The sequence below is a fragment of the Schistocerca americana genome, chromosome 7, assembly GCF_021461395.2.
Source record: "Schistocerca americana isolate TAMUIC-IGC-003095 chromosome 7, iqSchAmer2.1, whole genome shotgun sequence".
NCBI classification, from domain to species: Eukaryota; Metazoa; Arthropoda; class Insecta; order Orthoptera; family Acrididae; genus Schistocerca; species Schistocerca americana.
Window position 1 is genome coordinate 276,557,581 of NC_060125.1, and position 19,825 is coordinate 276,577,405.

Consider the following 19,825-nt stretch of genomic DNA (forward strand, 5'->3'; position numbering starts at 1 on the left):
GTTCCAATGAGACAGGAAGGCACCCATGCTATAATGGGACCTGTCATAGGCCAGGGTAAAGGTTTACCTGGAGTAAACATAGGGAGCAGAACACAAATGCTGCTTGAAAGACTGAAAAGTCCATTGAAAATCCACACACAAGGCAAATTTAATGCCCTTCTGGTAAAGCCGATCAAGACATTAACAGATGTACATGGCCAGGGGAACGAACTGAGCATTGTACAAAATCTTACTCACAAAACACTGGAGCTCCTTCAGTTTTTTGGATGCCAGATGGCTGATAATGGCTCCAATGTGGTTGTCCACTGGGACAGGACTATCTTTGCTAAGCACATGTTCCAAAAAAGTGCAACTTTGGGGACAACAAACTGCACTTTTCCAGCTTGAAAAGAAGTCCATTCTTCAAGTAGTGTTGGAAAACTAACTGAAGATTTTGAAAATGTTCCTCCCTGGTAGGGTCCATTACCTAGATGTCATCAAGGTAATTGATGCAACTGGAGGCATCCTGTATCAACTGCTGGTAAATTTCCAGCACAGACAAGATTCAGAAAGGCAAGAGATTAAACTGGTGAAGTCCACAGAGGGTTTTGAGGACCAGTAACGTCTATATTGGTCTCCCGACAACTTTGCCAACAATTCCGCCAGCCCAGAATGGTATAAGAATCTGTGACACATTTCATGTTGACCAACTGTTTAAAATTATGACAAAAGGCCCACAGTGCTGTCAGACTTCTGAATCACCACCAAAAGGGTGGCCACTGTCTCAATGAAATAGGAGAAACAGCACCCTGATCCCTCCAATGCTACAACAAAGCCTGTACGTTGACATGCCTGGTGAAGAGAACAAAATGGGGATGTCCAAATTTGGGTACTGCTGACAGGTTAAGAGACACATGCCCCTCAAAATTTTCTGCTAGGTCCAAGGTCTCTACAAAAGGTGGGCTGTAGGACTGCAGCAAGGTGTCCCAATGGTGAAAAGGAATAGACCGAGACACTAAATGCACTTTGTCAATGATCTGGAAGGTGAAAACAGAAAACACCTGAGTCTGAAGTTATTTTGCAACAATGGTGAGATGACCTCAAACAAGGTAAGCTGATGTTCCACATTCTTCTAGTGTGCTGAGATGGAGAAGTGTCCCTGCAAAGGAATGTGCTGTTTACAATAACACACAACCTGATATAGCAGGTGTTGCAGCTCTGGTAACCCAAAGAGCCTGTATGTATCTAAGTTAATTAGGTGACTGTCGCTCCCGTATCTACCTGAAATTCGACCAACTGCCCATCTATTACCAATGCCAGTAAAATACACCATGGTGACACGTGCAGGGTGTCAAGAGACAGCCCCAGAGCCTTGCGAAAACACGTGGGTGTCCAACGACTGACTCAGAGCTTGCTGACTGTCACAAACAGTTGTGAAATGACCTATCAGCCTATCCGCCAGCATGTCCCACACAAGGCATCCACTTAAGTGCAGTCATGGGGAACATGCAACAAATGATAATTGGGGCAAGACTGCTAGCTTGCTCAATGAGCAGAAAGGGAATAAATAACAACAAAGACCTGAAGGAAAAAAAAAAAAAATGCCGCTGGCCAGGATTACAACACTGTGAGTGGCAAAAACCTGCCAATCACAACCTAGGCGAGAACAGACAGTGCCGCAACACCAATGCAGCAGCTTCATAGAAGGTGGGAACACACAGCCACTCAGTAGGAGGTGGGGCTTGTTGGGTTATCCTATGAGACTCTGGGGGCTGTTTACCATGCACACACAATGCAGCCACCTGTCAATTATCAGAAAGCATGTCCCTCGCTGCCACCATAAGATCATGCAGTCTGCAACCTTGGTAATGTCAGGTAAAGAAGGGATAGACAAAGTAAAAGCCCTAGTCTGAACCTCTTGATCAGGAGCTAATCTGACAATCACATCCCAAATTTGTGAGTGCGCATAAGAGGTAGCACTCAAAATAAGAGGCCCTGTAAATCAGCAATCCAGATCACATACAACTGCGCAGGGCACTTGTGATGGTGGTTAAACTATAATTGCATTGCCACCATGTGGGTTTGATATCCAAAATACTACACAAGCAACTAGCAAAGCTCATCAAAGGGAAATTTCTTGCGCTCTATGGCGGGCTTTAAATTTTGTACAACTTCGCATAAACCTGTGCTGCTGGACAATATGGCTGCCTTAACTGGGAAAGAAGCTTTCTGTTGACTCACCAAAATCAGTAAATGCCATCAGTGAGAGCTGGCTTGTGGACCCCTACCAGTGAGATAAGGTCACAAACAAAGCCCACATTCTGGGTTACCAGCACCTGCATCTACTACTGTTGCTGCTGCAGCTGATGTTGCTCCTTGTGTAAGCACAATTGTTCCTGGCAGCATTGCAGGCATGCCAGGTCGATGGTGGTTCAAGCAACACTAGGAAATGGGGAAAGAAAACGGAGCATCACACACATAAGAACGTCCTTCATCGCCACTTTAGTATCTTCACACGCATGCCAATGCCACTTCACTACACAATCAGTGTGGATACTTCATGGGGCAATGGTGGTTTTTATACTTTCAAGCTTTCTGAGGTATACTACCATTAGGGTGCTTATGACTGTGAAAGCTCTTCACAGTCTATGAAGCAGTTCAATATTTTCGACCTTCAGTTGGGGGACATGTCTTAACGGTTTTTGTAGAGCACTCCTCCACTCCCCCCCTCCCCCCCCCCCAAATCACCAGATTTTATTGGAAAGATTTAGACCAAGCTTCCCCCCCCTCCCCCCCCCCCCCCCCTGACAGTTCAAGATGCAAGAAGTCATGCAATTCGCTGCAGACATCTGGCATGTTGCCAACATCTGTAACAGTGTGGCTGATTGTCTCAGCTGGTGCTGCACCTTCACTCAGCCACTAGGTTCCAACACTCTAGCCACCACACAAGAGCATGATCCAGACCTCAACCACTCCCTCCAGCACACTAACTCCAGCGTCAAACGGCAGTTAATCCCTTTATCTGGCTCTGATCACAAAACCAGGTGCTACACACTTAGGAAACAGCGTTTGGTGTGGCTGAACATTCAGCATGACTTCTGCTACTGGAACTGAACCTGTATTCCATGCCAGTGCACTGAGGTTGGCAGAAGTACATGCCCACATCACCACCTTTCCTTCCACGCAACACCACTTCATCAAACACATCAACATCGTCAGCTCATTACCTTCCTCCAGCAGCTTCGTGCAACAGCTCCAAAATTTCATTGCTCAACTGCGACCAACACTTCCGCAGCATCACAGTGAGCACTGCACTTCCATCCACCATGATCTCACATCATTCACCCACATAATACTATGGATGGACGCATATCATCCACCAATTTGCCTGCAGTACTCAGGCTTGCACCTACTGTTACAATTCTCGGACAAGATGTTCTCCATTCATCTGAACAGGGCTGCAACAACTATCTCCATAGACAGGCTACAGCCAGCCTACTTCATGGAGCTACTCAGGCCAGTGAGCACAAAACCATCGAGCTGGAGTTCCCCCATCCACCACCAATTCAACTCACAACACTGCTGAAGCTGGTGCTGTTTCTGATGTGGCAGTGGGCAATGCTACCCCTACACTGCTCCCGAAGTGCCACCATCTGATATCCCAAATAGCGCCTGGGACCATACTGCCCTTTTCCCAGCTGCACAGGCACCCGATGTTCCTGAGACATAAATGCCACTGCCACTGTTACTGCCTGTGTCTGCTTGCCATACTTCTGCCAGGCAGTCGGTAGAATATTTATTATCTGTTGTAATGTGGAATAATACAGCTGAGGTGGTTTTTATTAATTATTAACATCTGAAGTGTGCTTGTATACCTTCGCTGAGAGACAGTGTGTCTTGTCTTTCTTGGTCTGAATAATATTAACAACTGTTGTCTGTAGGGCATTCAGTGGGGGATAGGGCTGACTGTTGTTACTTTTCCTTCAATGGTGTGGGGACTACCCACTTGTAAGCCTTTGCTGAATGTTCCAAAACCTAGAAGGCTGCTGAATTATGAGTTCACAAGAGTGCAAGGTGGCAACAACATGCTCAAAGCACACCTAATGCAATTGTGTCACTGGAAAAAAATAATGTGAGCAACAGAGGCCCATTGCCTAACGTACCTAAGAGCTGTTTTCAGCAGCTTTGGCTGGAGAGCCAGCCACGTAGTTCCAGGGATAGAACTGCAGCCAGTGGGCCTCACAAAAATGGTGTCTGTGTTCCTACTGTTTGTTCATCCATACCAATTGATGTTCATGGTTTTGCTCCTCCTATCCCACAACAACACTTATGACTGCAGTCAGCTACCTTCACTGCTAACACTGTATTTTAATAAAATCTACTGAATCACACTATACACAATTAATCACATTAATATCTTGACAAAACATTTCACTTCTAACAGAAGCATTAACTTCCAGATGGTGTATCAACTAACATAAAAAAAGAATGTCGGAAAGTGCAGACACCTGGCGGAATATGCAGCTGTTATACATGTCATGTATGTGATGGTCATGAATTGTTCATTTTTGTTGCAGCTGGTTCTCTACATTTCCACTTGAAGGAGGTCTTCAGTAACATCAACTTCTGAAAGAAATTTGTCTTTGTTATTCTCTTCATATTTACTTTGGCATTCTTGCTTTCCACATGTGATGTCAGTTGTTCAAACTGTTCTGATAACCAATGTACCTACACTGCATGGAAATTATGGTATCTTGTGATAAAGTTAATTCACAAGTAACTGCTCATTCTTGTGATATAAGCATATGCAATGTTGCACAATTGTGGGTGAAGCAGGTGATAGACTTTGGTTTATTGGTAGAATAGTGAGGAAGTGCAATCAATCTACATCGGAGATTGCTAACAAATCACTCATGCGGTTGGCTCTAGAATATTGCTCAAGTGTGTGGGACATGTACCAGACAGGACTACGAGGGGATATTGAACAAGTACAGAGAAAGGCAGCACGAATGGTCACAGGTTTGCTTAATCCATGGAAGAGTGCCACAGAGGTGCTGAAGAAAGTCCTGAGAAAGTCTATTAACAATGTTTCAAGAACCAGCTTTAAATGATTACTCGAAGGAATATAGTACAACCCCTATGTACCGTTCACTTAGGGCTTGTGGGGGAAGAGATTAGAATAATTTCTGCTTGCAAAGAGTCAATCAGACAATAATTCTTCCTGCACACAATACATGAATGGATCAGGAAGAAATCCTAATAATTTGTACAATGGGATGTACCCTCTGCCATGCACCTCAAAGTAGCTTGCAGAGTATAGATGTAGATGTAGACCTCTTGATCTTTCTCTGTTGTAGGACATACGTGAGTCGATCAACAAGAATGAAAATTTTAAGATCAATATTCATAAGTTAGATATTCTGATGTCAATAATTTTTAAGCCTCTTCAATATGCATGCTGAGGTATCTTTCCTACATTATAACTCTATTTTTATCAACTTCTACAGGTTTGACATTTTTTCTACTGGGAGGCATCCTGCTAATATCATCACATACAAACAAAGCCCCAGTCACATCACATTATGAACTATCTTGTCAAATCTCTCCTTGTGTGATGTTCCAACAACAGCTTTGTGTCTTTTTGCCGGTAACAATTTGCTGTCATACCAATGTCTCTTTGTAGGGTGACTTTCGAAGTGTGTTTTTTGCTCTGAAGACAGCATTTCTTAGTTCTTGAAAAGAAATTTTATGAAAATTTGTGTCTTGTAGCTACTTTTTAAGTTTTTCTCACTCTCACTGTCCATGCTTCCTTCATGTAGCCCTTTTATGTTGTTGTCTTCCTTTCCAATGTTGCAGTACTTTTCTTCCTTTGGTGATACTCTCTACCCCTCTCTTGTTGATTGATTTTAGTTTTTCCTCTTCAGCTACTAGCGTCTTCCTCCACTTCTGTCATCTCTTCTTCAAGTATGTGAAACCTGGCCACTATATTCAGTCAATACTGGAAAAAGGTCATATTTCGGAGTAAGAACAGACATGTCATATGCCTAACAAAATTAAACTTACAGAATGCTGCATCTCATATTTCAGAAACAGACATAATCTGATGAGAACTGAATGTTCAGGCAGAGTTGATGATGAACATAGAAGTTCTCCATCCTGAAGGCATTGTTCCACAGCTTCAGCACCGAAAAAAGACTTACACTGATAACCATGTGACTAGAACCACATATACAAGAAAGTAGTTGACAGTCAATGTGAATGATTTACAGATGTTATGCGCAACTGTGCATGGTACCAAATTAGGCAATTTTCCTCTTTCATTGGGAAGAAAGAAAAATTAATGTTACATGCCTAACAGGAATTTTACAACATTCGTGTTTACTGTTACACCAGTCTTGATTCATGAAATTCAGGTAGCTAATTTTGCTATATTTGGAAAACACTTATGATTATCCTTCATTTCATGTGCAACTTCCACTAGTTTCTTAAAAACTGAAATACATATACCATTCCCAAAAAATTGTGAAATCTCCCAAGCAGCAGAGTGCCTACCCCTAACCAAAAACAACCCAATATGAATATTAAAAGTAGAACTAATCATACAATGGAAAATCCAGGATGGAATGTAACAATACCAGAGAAGGAAAGTTGCTACTCACCATGTAGCGAAGATGCTGAGTAACGATAGGCACAATAAAGAGATTCACACAATTAAAGCTTTCGGCCATTAAAGCCTTTGTCAGCAGTACACACACACACACGCACACACACACCTGCAGTCTCAAAGAGCTGAGACCACACTGCGAACAGCAGCACCAGTGCATGATGGACGAGTATATTGTGTAGGTTCAGTGCATGGCGGAATACCACGGTCCATCCTTACACAACCCCCAATCCCTTACCTCATGGCTCATACCCCTGTAATAGACCTATACTCATCCATCATGCACTGGTGCTGCTGTTCGCAGTGTGGTCTCAGGAGACTGCAGAGGTGTGTTTGTGTGTGTGTGTGTGTGTGTGTGTGTGTGTGTGTGTGTGTGTGTGTGTGTCTACTGCTGACAAAGGCCTTAATGGCCGAAAGCTTTATTGTGTGAATCTTTTTATTGTGCCTATCGCGACTCAGCATCTCCGCTATATGGTGAGTATCAACTTTCCTTCTCTGGTATTGTTAAAAGTAGAACTAAGGAAATTCCTGCTAAAGATAGTGGGATCAAGGATCCTACTGTGAACCAAGAAAACCTCACTAATGACATCAGAAGGAGACGACTAGTTTTCTATGGTCACCTGTACACAATGGAGCCCACAGGTTGTCCTATAAAATGTTCAAAGTAGCCAACAAGGGTGAATCCACTGGATCCCTGTGGATCAAGCAAATGAAGCAGGGCTTTGCAGAACTTCATATTAGGCAAGACTAAGTAACTAACTGAAATATCAACAATTTATCTTTTCAGATCACACCTTCCTAACACCCTTTGCAGAAGTTAACCACAATGAAACCAGGAAACAGTCGGAGAGCAGGAAGATATAGTTCAGCAGGTAAATGAAGAAATACTGGGCGGCCGGCCGGTGTGGCCGTGCAGTTCTAGGCGCTTCAGTCTGGAACCGCATGACCACTACGGTCGCAGGTTCGAATCCTGCCTCGAGCATGGATGTGTATGATCTCCTTAGGTTAGTTAGGTTTAAGTAGGTCTAAGTTCTAGGGGACTGATGACCACAGATGTAAGTCCCATAGTGCTCAGAGCCATTTGAAATACTGGGCCAATAGAAAAACTCAAGGTACTAACCAGTAAACAGCCACTAAACTTCACTAAGAACACCATAAACGGCAGACAACAGCACAGTAAAAACATCATGCACCGTGGTATACAGACGGCCTAAACAACTTAATAATAAACACAGAAAGGTAAAAAAGAATATTTATTCCTTTCCTCCTACATATTTGAATGTTCCTTTCATATTTAAATAATGCAACACAAGGATGTTTACAATGTCTTGCAGCAATCTCTCTTATTATCCTTGTCTTCTTTTAAAAATTAATAAATGCATACATACTATGTACAGTTTGCGGGTCTCTTCGGGTGTCGTGTTTTTGAAATTGTATTTCGCTTATGTAACAACATGTCTATATGTTTAGTAATAAACTTACAGCTGATTCAGTTGTTTAATGCACTCTTGCAGATCATCGTATGAAAGCGCAGCAATTTCAGAAAGTAATCTTGCTTGTCGGCAAATGTCGTCATGAAGGTTTTCCACCGTCTGTGGAATAACGCTGTCGGTGCTATTAGACTGCCCCATCAAGAAAAATTAAAAAAATATTTTGTGACACATCGAAAACACCACCCAAACACGAAGTAAAGTTCGTATGTTTATAATCTTCACAGCGCGAGTGACATTTCTATTATAATCTTTGCATGGAAATCACCGCACGAAATATACTGTCTTTGAGTCAGTCAGCTGTCTGTTTGAATGTGCGAATCTGCCTTCGTCAGTTAGTTATGTTTCGAGAGTGCTTAATGTTGTGATATTTTAATTCGTTTGAAGTTACACTGTTAAAAATTATTGTATGTTAGTTTAGTTCTTATTTTAATTCGTCAGTTTTGGGATCTGTGTGGATGCTGTTCCGTAAATATCTGGTAACTCAGAATAGAAATGCCAGTTCATTTCTGAAAGTTTAATTTACGTTGCGCCAAGAGCGCTTTATTAAGAAACATCGGAAATTAAGATCCGTATATCCGAGCCTGTTGCAAAAATGATCTGAGACGTAAGAAGATAGTGCAAGACTCTTTCATGGTTCATGTTATATGAGAATTTGCAGTGTTTGACAACAAAATGTGCTTGGCACGTATGTGGAATTCTATGGATTCCGTTCTGATGACACTAATTATATCAAAGAAAATATTGAAATAGTAACTGTTTAACAGGAACGCAATGAGAATGCCGAATGTGGGAGAAACATCCGAAGTTACAAGCCCGAATCCGGGTGTTTTATACTACGGCGTATATGTTCCGAATGATACAAATCTTGGAGAGGACAATGGTAATAACATATTTGCGCTTCATATTGCCCGTTTTCACATTTGTTTCGTAAAAGTTTATCAGAAGTTTTCTTTTTTCAGATAAGGTTCATGTCTACACTGATAAAAGTGAAGCACTGAAACTTGTTAAAAAATATAAGAAAGCAAGATTCAAGGCATTCAGATTGAAAGAAGAAGCAGAAGAGTTTGCGGAACATGGTTCAGAATCATGTGGGACGACAGCCTCAACGCCAGAAAGAAGTGGACCAGTTGCTGAAAAGCCAAGCCCGTTCAAAGCGCCGAAACCGCAGGATCTTGTCCAGCTGAGAAAAGCAATCGAGACGGGAGCGACAGATATAGTTAAGAAAATTGTACTGGAAAATCCTCGTTACCTAATAAGCATAGGAGACACCCCTGCGATTCTGCAGGTAAGAGATGCACGTGATTGAAACGTTTGCCTCAGGGTCATTCCATGTCAGTTCAGCCAGGGGCTCCAGCTCAGTAGTCTCAGATTTGACCGAAATTCAGTAAACTAATTGTACCATGTGTGGAACACTCGTGTGCAAAGTATTAGTTTCCCCTGCCAATTAGTTCCAGAATTATGACTTGTGAAAGAAGGTGGCATGACCCAGAAATTGCCACCCGCATCTGGCAATCTATCTTCAGACCCAACCTCAGGTCTTAATAACTTTGGAACTATTCCACACAGTCCAGTGAAATTTTTACAACCCAGTAACACCCATTTAGAGAACACACTCTCTGAATCAAAACACCAACAACATATTTTGGAGGGAGAATAAAAAATTTCAAAATGTTATTAAAAAAAATGTAATACGTTAAAAGGTACATATTGTAGGTGCCCTCTGTGCCAAATATAATACACTCAAAAAGGGTATAAATTTTTTTGTGGTAAGCTTAATGTGGCCTAAACACACACAGAACTCATCACGCCCTTATCAGTCACAAAAACTGAGTTACATGCACACAAAAATACAAAAATTTGAAAAATTGCCTGAAAAACATGGGTTTTCGAAGTGTGTTTTAGCACAAAAGGGACAAGTGGTATCCAAACCAAATTTCACACACTGCATAAGTAGACCATAATATAATATGTGGCAAAATTTCAACTTGTTATTGCAAGACATTTGTGTACAATGGAAGTTGACATGTATTTGGTGATATGGCCATTGTTCACAACACAATTTTGTAAAAACATATCGTAAACTGTTCTGCCTCTTCTTATCCTGTCCCACAACTGTTTAATCACTAAGCAACAACATATAGATAGATTAACACAACCTATCATTAATGTTTACTGCACCTTAACTGCTAAAAAACAGTTGATTGTGCTTCAAACAGAAGTTCTCCCTCACTTTAGTTACTGTACTCTATACATTGAGTGGCAAATTGTACTGTCTTCCTGACACTGTGGTAGGAACTGGAACTGTCATAAGAACATGTTTGAAAGGAATCCAACACCTGTCTGCCAAATGTGGCCAATGAAATGATCTTGCTGGTCCTGCTGGTGCCATGAAGTTCACAAATACATCACCTTCTGCTTCACAGCACTCTGCAACACATCCTAAGTACCATTTGTCGTCATAAACAGCAATAACATAGCAACCTGGTTGTATGTTGCCGCTTTTGCTTCTGAATCCAGAGTCAGACACTGTGAAGACATGTGTTGTGCATGAACCTATAGTTATAACCAGACAGTCTGCTCGTCTGCACATTGTCAGAGTCCGCTGGAGAGAAGTGATGATGGCTCCTTGTGCATGCAACAGTTTTAATGTGTTCTAGTCTGCTTTTTTGCATCTGTTCGACTGATTTCACCTCATCTTTCGAAACATAGAATGATTGTATGCCAGAGATATTTTTCTGTACCCAGGTAAATAATTGAAGAGGTGTTAGAATGTGACCTTCTGTAGGCTGCAGACTAGCTCGTGATACCATGCGCTTAATGGTAGCACCAATACCATCACATACATTTTTACCATGACTTGTGGCAAAAAAAAATCCTTTCTGCATGACTCTGAAAATCATGGTAATGCGTGCATAAATTTTTGAGATTTTTACAGTTTTTGTACTGACTAGCTGCCCCATCACTGAAGTATTTCTCAAAATGTATGTGAGGCAGCTTGTTTTTCACATATGCCATGACAGTGCGAATGTGGGCATGAACTGCAATGGCATCATGAATTAATCAATCACTAAAAACGCACAGGTTCATGACAGACACCACCTGATTCACCTCTATAGTAAATCGCAAATGGCTGGAGAGTTGCTTGACTGTTGTCTCAATGATATCCTTGGATGGCATCTTGAACTATAAATGCATAATTTTCAGAAAAGTCTAGCATTACTATAATTTCATCTTGTTTCAGATTATCCTTACAAAACTAGAGATAAGCTGATTGTGCTGTTGCTGTGAAGCTGTGTGTGGTCAGTCTGTCGGTTTTTTGACAATACATTTCAACAAAATCTTCCACTGTACTTTGCTTTGTTTCAAGACTTGTGCGATCCATGTGTGTCCATTGTTTATAAGAAACAAGTTCATAGTCATCCATAAGGAGTTCACCATACAGTTTGTTATTAATATATTCTGCAAAATTTGCCTTACCAGGACACTTTTCACACCTGTGTATCATGCACTAGTAGGAACTGATGTCACACACTAACAGCTTCATTGCATCTTTGTAATCCAGACCAGCAAACATCCGCTTACCATTTTGATGGATCTCACATACACAAACATTGTGAGTGCCCCTTGCACTTAAAGGCACAACCCATTTTGGCCAAATATTGAAAAAAGATGATAAACCTACTTTGGTATTGGGATACTTTTCCTTGAATTCTACACATAGTTGTGATATGTTGCACAGCAACAGTCTTTTTTCATCTGTACATGTACATTTCCCATTTTCACCGTTACATAGTCTTTTTTTTCCGGGCATTATTCGGCTGTAGTCATTATTTTCATAAAACTCCAACACTAGCACCTTTATTTCTGAACTCAATTGCTTACCCTGAGCCTGCTGAAGTTGTGGAAGCACTCCTTTGGTTGCTTTTATTTTCCTTGCTTGCTTTACCATATCTGTAGAAACATTTAATTCCTTTGCAGTGTAGTCAATAGACCAACTGGAAGGTGTAAGGGTAAGAACAGCTACTTTTTTCTGGCGTGTGGATAAGGCACATTTTTCTTTCAAATCATGCACAATTTTGTCCAAATCAGAGCATTTCTGGCATGATTTCTGTTCCTTTGGAGCAGATAGTTCTTCCTCTTCCACCATTAGTGTGTGAGCTATTTTGTGTTTTAATTCCATTTGAGCTTCTTGTAATTTTCTTCTACCATAGCTGGACCTGTCTCTTTTTCCAACTTTGTGTGTCTTCATGGGAGACAAACCAAGAGCAGTCACTGAAATATTTAATTGCTCATCTGCTGTGGTTGTAGGTGGCTGTTACTCTTCATCACTGTCATGTAAATTATCAGAATATTGTTCATTTTTTAGCAGTGTAACACACCTGGAACATAACTTTTGTCCTGGTTTCATGTTAAGTCCCATGTGCTGATTCACTTTCAATACTGATTTTATATCAATTTCTCTGAGGCTACACTTCACTGTCTTCTTATGAATCCAAAATGGATCAAAACAACTTCTTTGTAGGAAAGAATACTTAACCAGAAACACTTTCATATGATGATAACAAACACTAAATTTTTCTGGAACTGTACTTCTTGTGCCCACAAGGTGTATCCCAGATCTCCATAGCAACAAATCTTGGTCCGATTCATCCAGATCATGCAGTACAAAACGAATGCCACATTTTGTTCCATATGTTGTTTTATGACATTCAAATGCTTGTGCTCTACCAATACTGCAACTTGTTTGAACAAAAGCACCACTAGTACACTCTTCTGCCTCCACAACAGTACTGACCAGTCTTAACTAGAATCTTAAAAACATGAGTAACCTGTAATTGTTGCTTGTTTCCTTCGTTGTTCCTGCCTAACAATGACTTATTCTGTCCCTGAAAACTTCCATTGTTTAACTTTCTGTTGCCTGATGGTTCTCAACAATTGCTGCAGCTTTATCTGAAACAAGTTGTCTGCATCATCACTATTACTTGCTAAATCGTGTTAAAAGAAACATAACCAAATACATCTGTCAACTTTTATTGTACACAAATACCTTGCAATAACAAGTTGAAATTTTGCCACATATTATATTATGGTCTACTTATGCAGTGTGTGAAATTTGTCTTGGATACCACTTGTCCCTTTTGTGCTACCACACTTCGAAAATCCATGTTTTTCAGGTAATTTTTCGAATTTTTGTGTGCATGTAACTCAATTTTTGTGACTGATACGGGAATGATGAGTTCTGTGCGTGTTTAGGCCACATTAAGCTTACCACAAAAAAATTTATACCCTTTTTGAGTGAATTATATTTGGCATAGAGGGCACCTACAATATGTACCTTTTAACGTATTAAATTTTTTAAATCACATTTAGGAATTTTTTATTTTCCCTCAGAAATATGTTGTTGGTGTTTTGGTTCATAGAGTGTGTTCTCTAAGTGGATGTTACTGGGCTGTAAAAATTTCACTGGACTGTGCGGAATAGTTCCAAATGCAATTTCCGGGTCATGCCACCTTCTTTCACAAGCCATAATCTTGGAACTAATTGGCAGGGGAACTTAAAATTTTATACATGAGTGTTCCACACTTGGTAGCAATGGTGTGCTAAATCTCAGCCAAATCTGAGACTATCAGCTGGAACATTTTCTCAAATTGGTTGAATTGACATGGAACGACCCCTCAGTTTGTTTGTGTCTGTCAAACACGCTGTTTGTTTTTCTGTTCTTAGGAAGGCTCACGTTACAATGCTTTACATATCGCAGCCAAAGCTCGACGTGACGATATCTGTGAGTTCATTCTGGATACTGTTGGAGATCCTGCATTCATTTCAAGGCTTTATGGCGATGATGACATGATAAGTTGTCAATCGAGAGCTAATATTTTACTAGACCTCTATCTTAACATGCCAGACAAAGGACTAAATGAGACACCACTACATTTTGCTTCGAAGTTTGGAGCTACTGCTGTTGTTGCTAAACTTGTGTCGTATAGTGAATGTGATAAACATCCAAAGAATAAATTTTCTCAAACACCCAAAGATGTAAGTACCAAATCAATTTTATGGGAAAGGTCTGGTAGAATATAAATAATTTAAGAGTGAAAGAGACCCTTCACTGAGTAGCAGCAGTATTGTTGTCAGTGGACACACATTAATGAGGATGAAAAATTGCTACCTTTATAGCTCGTCAAAGGTTTTCTTCTGGAAGCTAGCAAATTCTCATTCTCTTTTGGTGTGTCTGCCATCACTAAAATTATTTATAAGTATAAATTTTCTTGTGTTTATACTACTTGGTTTATTGTTTTTATAGTGGGTAAACAAATCAGGTAGCCTCTGTATTGAAGATAAAGGTTTTTGAGCAGTTTATCCTCGGGGAATTGAGGTACTGATAACTAGTTTCTTTCTTTCGTTCTTTCTTTTCCTATCTTATTGACTTGTTCGTGGATGAGATTACACTTTTTAAGATATTGTAGCGTGAAGGAGAAGTTTTCTTATTTGATTAATGAAAAAAAAATTGTGTGGATGGAATTGCCATATTACAGTGCAACCAGCACCTACATGTATTACCAAGTACTATTGTTGATTAATTTATTGGACTTTGAGTACATTCATAGTAAATTCTCAAAAGTTGCCATGAATATATGAACAGGTCTGAAGCACAAGATATAGCTAAAATTTTATCAGAGTAATTGTCAAATTTACATTTATCATGCTTGTCTGAGGACTGTGTTTTCTATTTGGGTATACTGTGTTCCTAGCTCCATTTCAAAGCAAGCTCAGCCATGATAGGCAGAGTACATCATCAGGTTATTTCCTTAAAAACAATAGGAAAAAATTGATTTGGCTACTCAAAAAGGTTAGTATGTCGAGAATTGTTTTCCCTGCCAATTGCCAGGAGCAATACTAAACCATTCTTGTCATGCAGTTTATGGTTTGTTACTGCCAGCTAAACAGTAATATATTTTAAAAGTGTTTAACGAAATTATTCGACACGTTATATGCTACTTCACCAACTACAGATCAGCCTGTCACCACAACATACTGTTCACATTTTACGTTCTTTCAGTCTTGTATTTGCACTTCTGTTGGTAGTTCCAGTATAGACCTTTCCACAAGTTCATAGAATCTTGCATACTCCACTTGCTGACTGAAAGAACATATAGAAGTTTTTGGCGACTAGGGAAAACGGAAAAATCATCTATAGAAGAGCATGCTCTTCAGTAAGAAAAACATGGAAAACACGTCTGGCATGTGTGTCACATGACAGGAATATGTTGTTGACCCATCTGACTTGTACACTTGGCGAATGGGTAAAAAGATTCTTCTACCTTTTCCGATTTAGGTTTTCTTGTGGATGTGATAATCATTCCCAAAAAAGTGATGAAAACATAACGGACGGACAGATAATAATTGTCTGAAAATAATAAATTAAACTTTTCAGTCGAGGGAAGACTTGAACCAAGGACCCCTCGTTCCACAGCTGCTCACACTAACCACGGGACCATGGCGCTCCTGAGCTCTCACTATCCTTGATGTTGGCTATATTCCGCATGGACTACTCAGTTTGTATATTTTGCTTATTTTTTTCATAGTTCCACACAACTTCTTCCTGTTTTCTCGATTGATCTGTGTTCAGTTTTTCAAGGCCTATCCACTGTGCCAACTTATAACTAAATCTGAGGGGGGTGCGATGGGGAGGTTCCCTTGTGGACATGTAATAACACTGCCAGTCTTTGCACCACTTCGAAATTGTATCATGATCTGATTGCATATTTGTGCATTTACATTGAGATAGTACTCCATTGTAGATCACTGCATCAGATTACTTGTAATGTTTGATGCTACACATTGCCCTTGATCAATGATGTAATCAAAATGTCCAGAATGCATCACCAACTAAATTACAAGGTGGTGGCTATTGTGTCACAAACACATGTTGCAATGGCATGAAAAAACATGCACTGCCCATTTTGAAATTAATTTGGTTCCTGATGATAAGTAAAATAGCTAACAGAACTGTGGCAGGGAACTGAGGGTTTTGGGTGAGGGCAAACAAAACATAAGAATGACATCCAACCAACCATCCAAAAATTAATAAAATATACAAACCCTAACAGAAAGCATTGAAAACTGCTGTATGTAAAAGGTGTCCCTCCTAAGAGGCATCAGGCCTGTTTTCTCTGATGTTTCGGCAGGTATTTCGAGTTTCGTTTTTACATTGTATAGCTGGACGTGCCCAGACAAATACTGCTCATTGTGTCTTTCATGATACACCCAGTGGTGACAGAAAGCATTAGTTTGCTTCTCATTACAAACAAAATGATTTTTAAAGCAGAATTTTACAAGTCTGTCAAATAGAGTTGTCCCAAATTAGTATAGTGTGATGTTTGTTTTATTGATATGTATTGACAGGGACAGCTTAGTAGCTGCTGAAGTACCGATTATTATTAGATTTTTACAGTAGTGGCAAACACACTTTCTACCAACTCTAGGTGTTGCATGAAAGTTGTGATGAGATGTCCCAAAGTTCATCTCTTAGAGGCATAGTTGTTTCATGCATAAAAAGTCATTATTGGTGTGATATTTGACTGTCAAAATGGGTTCCTTCACACTAAGTACCAAATTCAGTGCAATTTGTGAACAAAAGACACTAGAAAAGAGATTTTGTAAATGTCTCTTTGGTAAAACAGAGTTGTCACTGCTCTACAGTTGACTGTTGTTTCTCCTGCAGCCATTGTCACTTAACAGTTGAATGTGGGTGACAGTGGTGCTAACTGTTTGGGGGTCTTCTTATGTCAACTCAACTACAGAATGTCTTTAGAATCATCAGGGGTGCACAAGCATGACTGACCACCAGAGATGCCTGTGAGACATCTGTGAGAAGGATTGGGAATGGAAAAGTGTAGTGAGAAAATTCCTTACAGGCATTAATACTTTCCTAACCAAGTCTTGATGTGTTTACAATCACCAAATGTTTCCACCTATTTTCATATGGCATACAGGTAACAAGAGGATTTGTAAGATGCTGTCAGCCAAAATATGAAGGAAAATTATGCACAAGATTATATCACTTATCACTTGATTGATATTGATGAAGATCGACTGTTCTTTGGCTGCACCTCACCAGAAGTTGTTTAAGAGGCCTTCCACCATTTGATGCAGAGCAGTGCTTTAGAATGAAAAGACTTCCTACTGCTATGATTGAACTACCCTTTGACAGTGACAACAGTGAGAATGGAGGTCGTGATCTCAAGAGCAGAGAAAGTTACGAGAACTCCATCTCTGATGACATTAAAAATTGTGGATTTCATTCTCTCACATTGAAAAAAGAAAATAAATACTAAATCACAGCGTACGTTGAAACTTCCCTGCTGTCTCTTGCTCTTTATGTTTGTAATAGTATAATACTGATAAAGATTTAAATATATTGTATTTCATGTTAGACAAAACTTGAAACTCTTTGTCTTTAAATATGTCTGCTTGTGTCTGTATATGTGTGGATGGATACGTGTGTGTGTGTGTGTGTGTGTGTGTGTGTGTGTGTGTGTGTGTGTGTGTGTGTGCGACTGTATACCCGTCCTTTTTTCCCCCGAAGGTAAGTCTTTCCGCTCCCGGGATTGGAATGACTCCTTACCCTCTCCCTTAAAACCCACATCCTTTCGTCTTTCCCTCTCCTTCCCTCTTTCCTGACGAGGCAACCGTTGGTTGCGAAAGCTAGAATTTTGTGTGTAGTTTGTGTTTGTTTGTGTGTCTATATATATATATATATAATAGAAGGAAAAATTCCACGTGGGAAAAAATATATCTGAAAACAAAGATTATGTGACTTACCAAACGAAAGCGCTGGCACGTCAATACACACACAAACATACACACAAAATTCTAGCTTTCGCAACCAACAGTTGCCTCGTCAGGAAAGAGGGAAGGAGAGGGAAAGACGAAAGGATTTGGGTTTTAAGGGAGAGGGTAAGGAGTCATTCCAATCCCGAGAGCGGAAAGACTTACCTTAGGGGGAAAAAAGGACGGGTATACATACACACACACACACACACACACACACATACACACACACACACATATTCATCCACACATATACAGACACAAGCAGACATATACAGAGGCAAAGAGTTTGGGCAGAGATGTCAGTCGAGGCAGAAGTGCAGAGGCAAAGATGTTGTTGAATGACAGGTGAGGTATGAGTGGCGGCAACTTGAAATTAGCGGAGATTGAGGCCTGGTGGGTAACGGGAAGAGAGGATATATTGAAGAGCAAGTTCCCATCTCCGGAGTTCGGATAGGTTGGTGTTAGTGGGAAGTATCCAGATAACCCGGACGGTGTAACACTGTGCCAAGATGTGCTGGCCGTGCACCAAGGCATGTTTAGCCACAGGGTGATCCTCATTATCAACAAACACTGTCTGCCTGTGTCCATTCATGCGAATGGGCAGTTTGATGCTGGTCATTCCCACATAGAATGCGTCACAGTGTAGGTAGGTCAGTTGGTAGATCACGTGGGTGCTTTCACACGTGGCTCTGCCTTTGATCTTGTACACCCTCCGGGTTACAGGACTGGAGTAGGTGGTGGTGGGAGGGTGCATGGGACAGGTTTTACACCGGGGGCGGTTACAAGGGTAGGAGCCAGAGGGTAGGGAAGGTGGTTTGGGGATTTCATGGGGATGAACTAAGAGGTTGAACTAAGAGGTCACTGTCCTACACTTGTACTCTCTGCTGGAAGTATCACTTTGCCACGAAGAAAAATGATCCTAATCCTACCCCTAATGATCCAACTCCCCAAGACACTATCCAAATTGAACCCTGCCTGGAACAGTTCCGTCCTCCATCACAGCGGGACCCACCTCCTCTTCCTCAAAATCACCCTCTCCAAACCTTCCAGGAATTTCTGACTTCCAGCCTTGCCTCTCAATCCTTCTTAAAAAACCTTAATCCTACTCCCAACATCACCACTGCTGAAGCCCAGGCTATCCGTGATCTGAAGGCTGACCGGTCCATCGTCATTCTTCCGGCGGACAAGGGTTCCACGACCGTGGTACTTGATCGTCGGGAGTATGTGGCTGAGGGACTGCGTCAGCTTTCAGACAACACCACATACAAAGTTTGCCAAGGTGATCCCATTCCTGATGTCCAGGCGGAGCTTCAAGGAATCCACAGAACCTTAGGCCCCCTACAAAACCTTTCACCTGACTCCATCATCCTCCTGACCCCACCGACACCCCGCACCCCTACCTTCTACCTTCTTCCTAAAATTCACAAACCCAATCATCCCGGCCGCCCCATTGTAGCTGGTTACCAAGCCCCCACAGAACGTCTCTCTGCCTACGTAGATCAACACCTTCAACCCATTACGTGCAGTCTCCCATCCTTCATCAAAGACACCAACCACTTTCTCGAATGCCTGGAATCCTTACCCAATCCGTTATCCCCAGAAACCATCCTTGTAACCATTGATGCCACTTCCTTATACACAAATATCCCGCACGTTCAGGGCCTCCCTGCGATGGAGCACTTCCTTTCACGCCGATCACCTGCCACCCTACCTAAAACCTCTTTCCTCATTACCTTAGCCAGCTTCATCCTGACCCACAACTTCTTCACTTTTAAAGACCAGACATACCAACAATTAAAGGGAACAGCCATGGGTACCAGGATGGCCCCTTCGTACGCCAACCTATTCATGG

General features: G+C 41.0%; 2 protein-coding genes across 3 annotated transcripts in view; one reads left to right on the top strand and one right to left on the bottom strand.

The window, feature by feature from the left end:
* Window positions 1-8,360, bottom strand: part of LOC124622122 (RING finger protein 141-like) — a 46,396-nt gene extending 38,036 nt beyond the window's left edge. Inside the window, exon 1 of the mRNA XM_047147735.1 lies at window positions 8,126-8,360. Coding sequence (XP_047003691.1) covers window positions 8,126-8,274 — 149 coding nt within the window. The 5' untranslated portion in view covers window positions 8,275-8,360. The remainder of the gene's footprint in view (window positions 1-8,125) is intronic.
* Window positions 8,361-8,445: 85 nt separating this feature from the next.
* LOC124622121 (ankyrin repeat and LEM domain-containing protein 2) overlaps window positions 8,446-19,825 on the top strand; it is a 152,626-nt gene continuing 141,246 nt past the window's right edge. Inside the window, exons 1-4 of one of the 2 annotated variants that reach the window (XM_047147732.1) lie at window positions 8,446-8,821; window positions 8,901-9,016; window positions 9,096-9,421; window positions 13,861-14,172. In XM_047147732.1, the coding sequence (XP_047003688.1) occupies window positions 8,908-9,016; window positions 9,096-9,421; window positions 13,861-14,172 (747 nt within the window). In that variant the 5' untranslated portion in view covers window positions 8,446-8,821; window positions 8,901-8,907. Of the gene's footprint in view, window positions 9,017-9,095; window positions 9,422-13,860; window positions 14,173-19,825 lie in introns of both variants that reach the window. The other variant, XM_047147733.1, reaches the window with a different exon arrangement.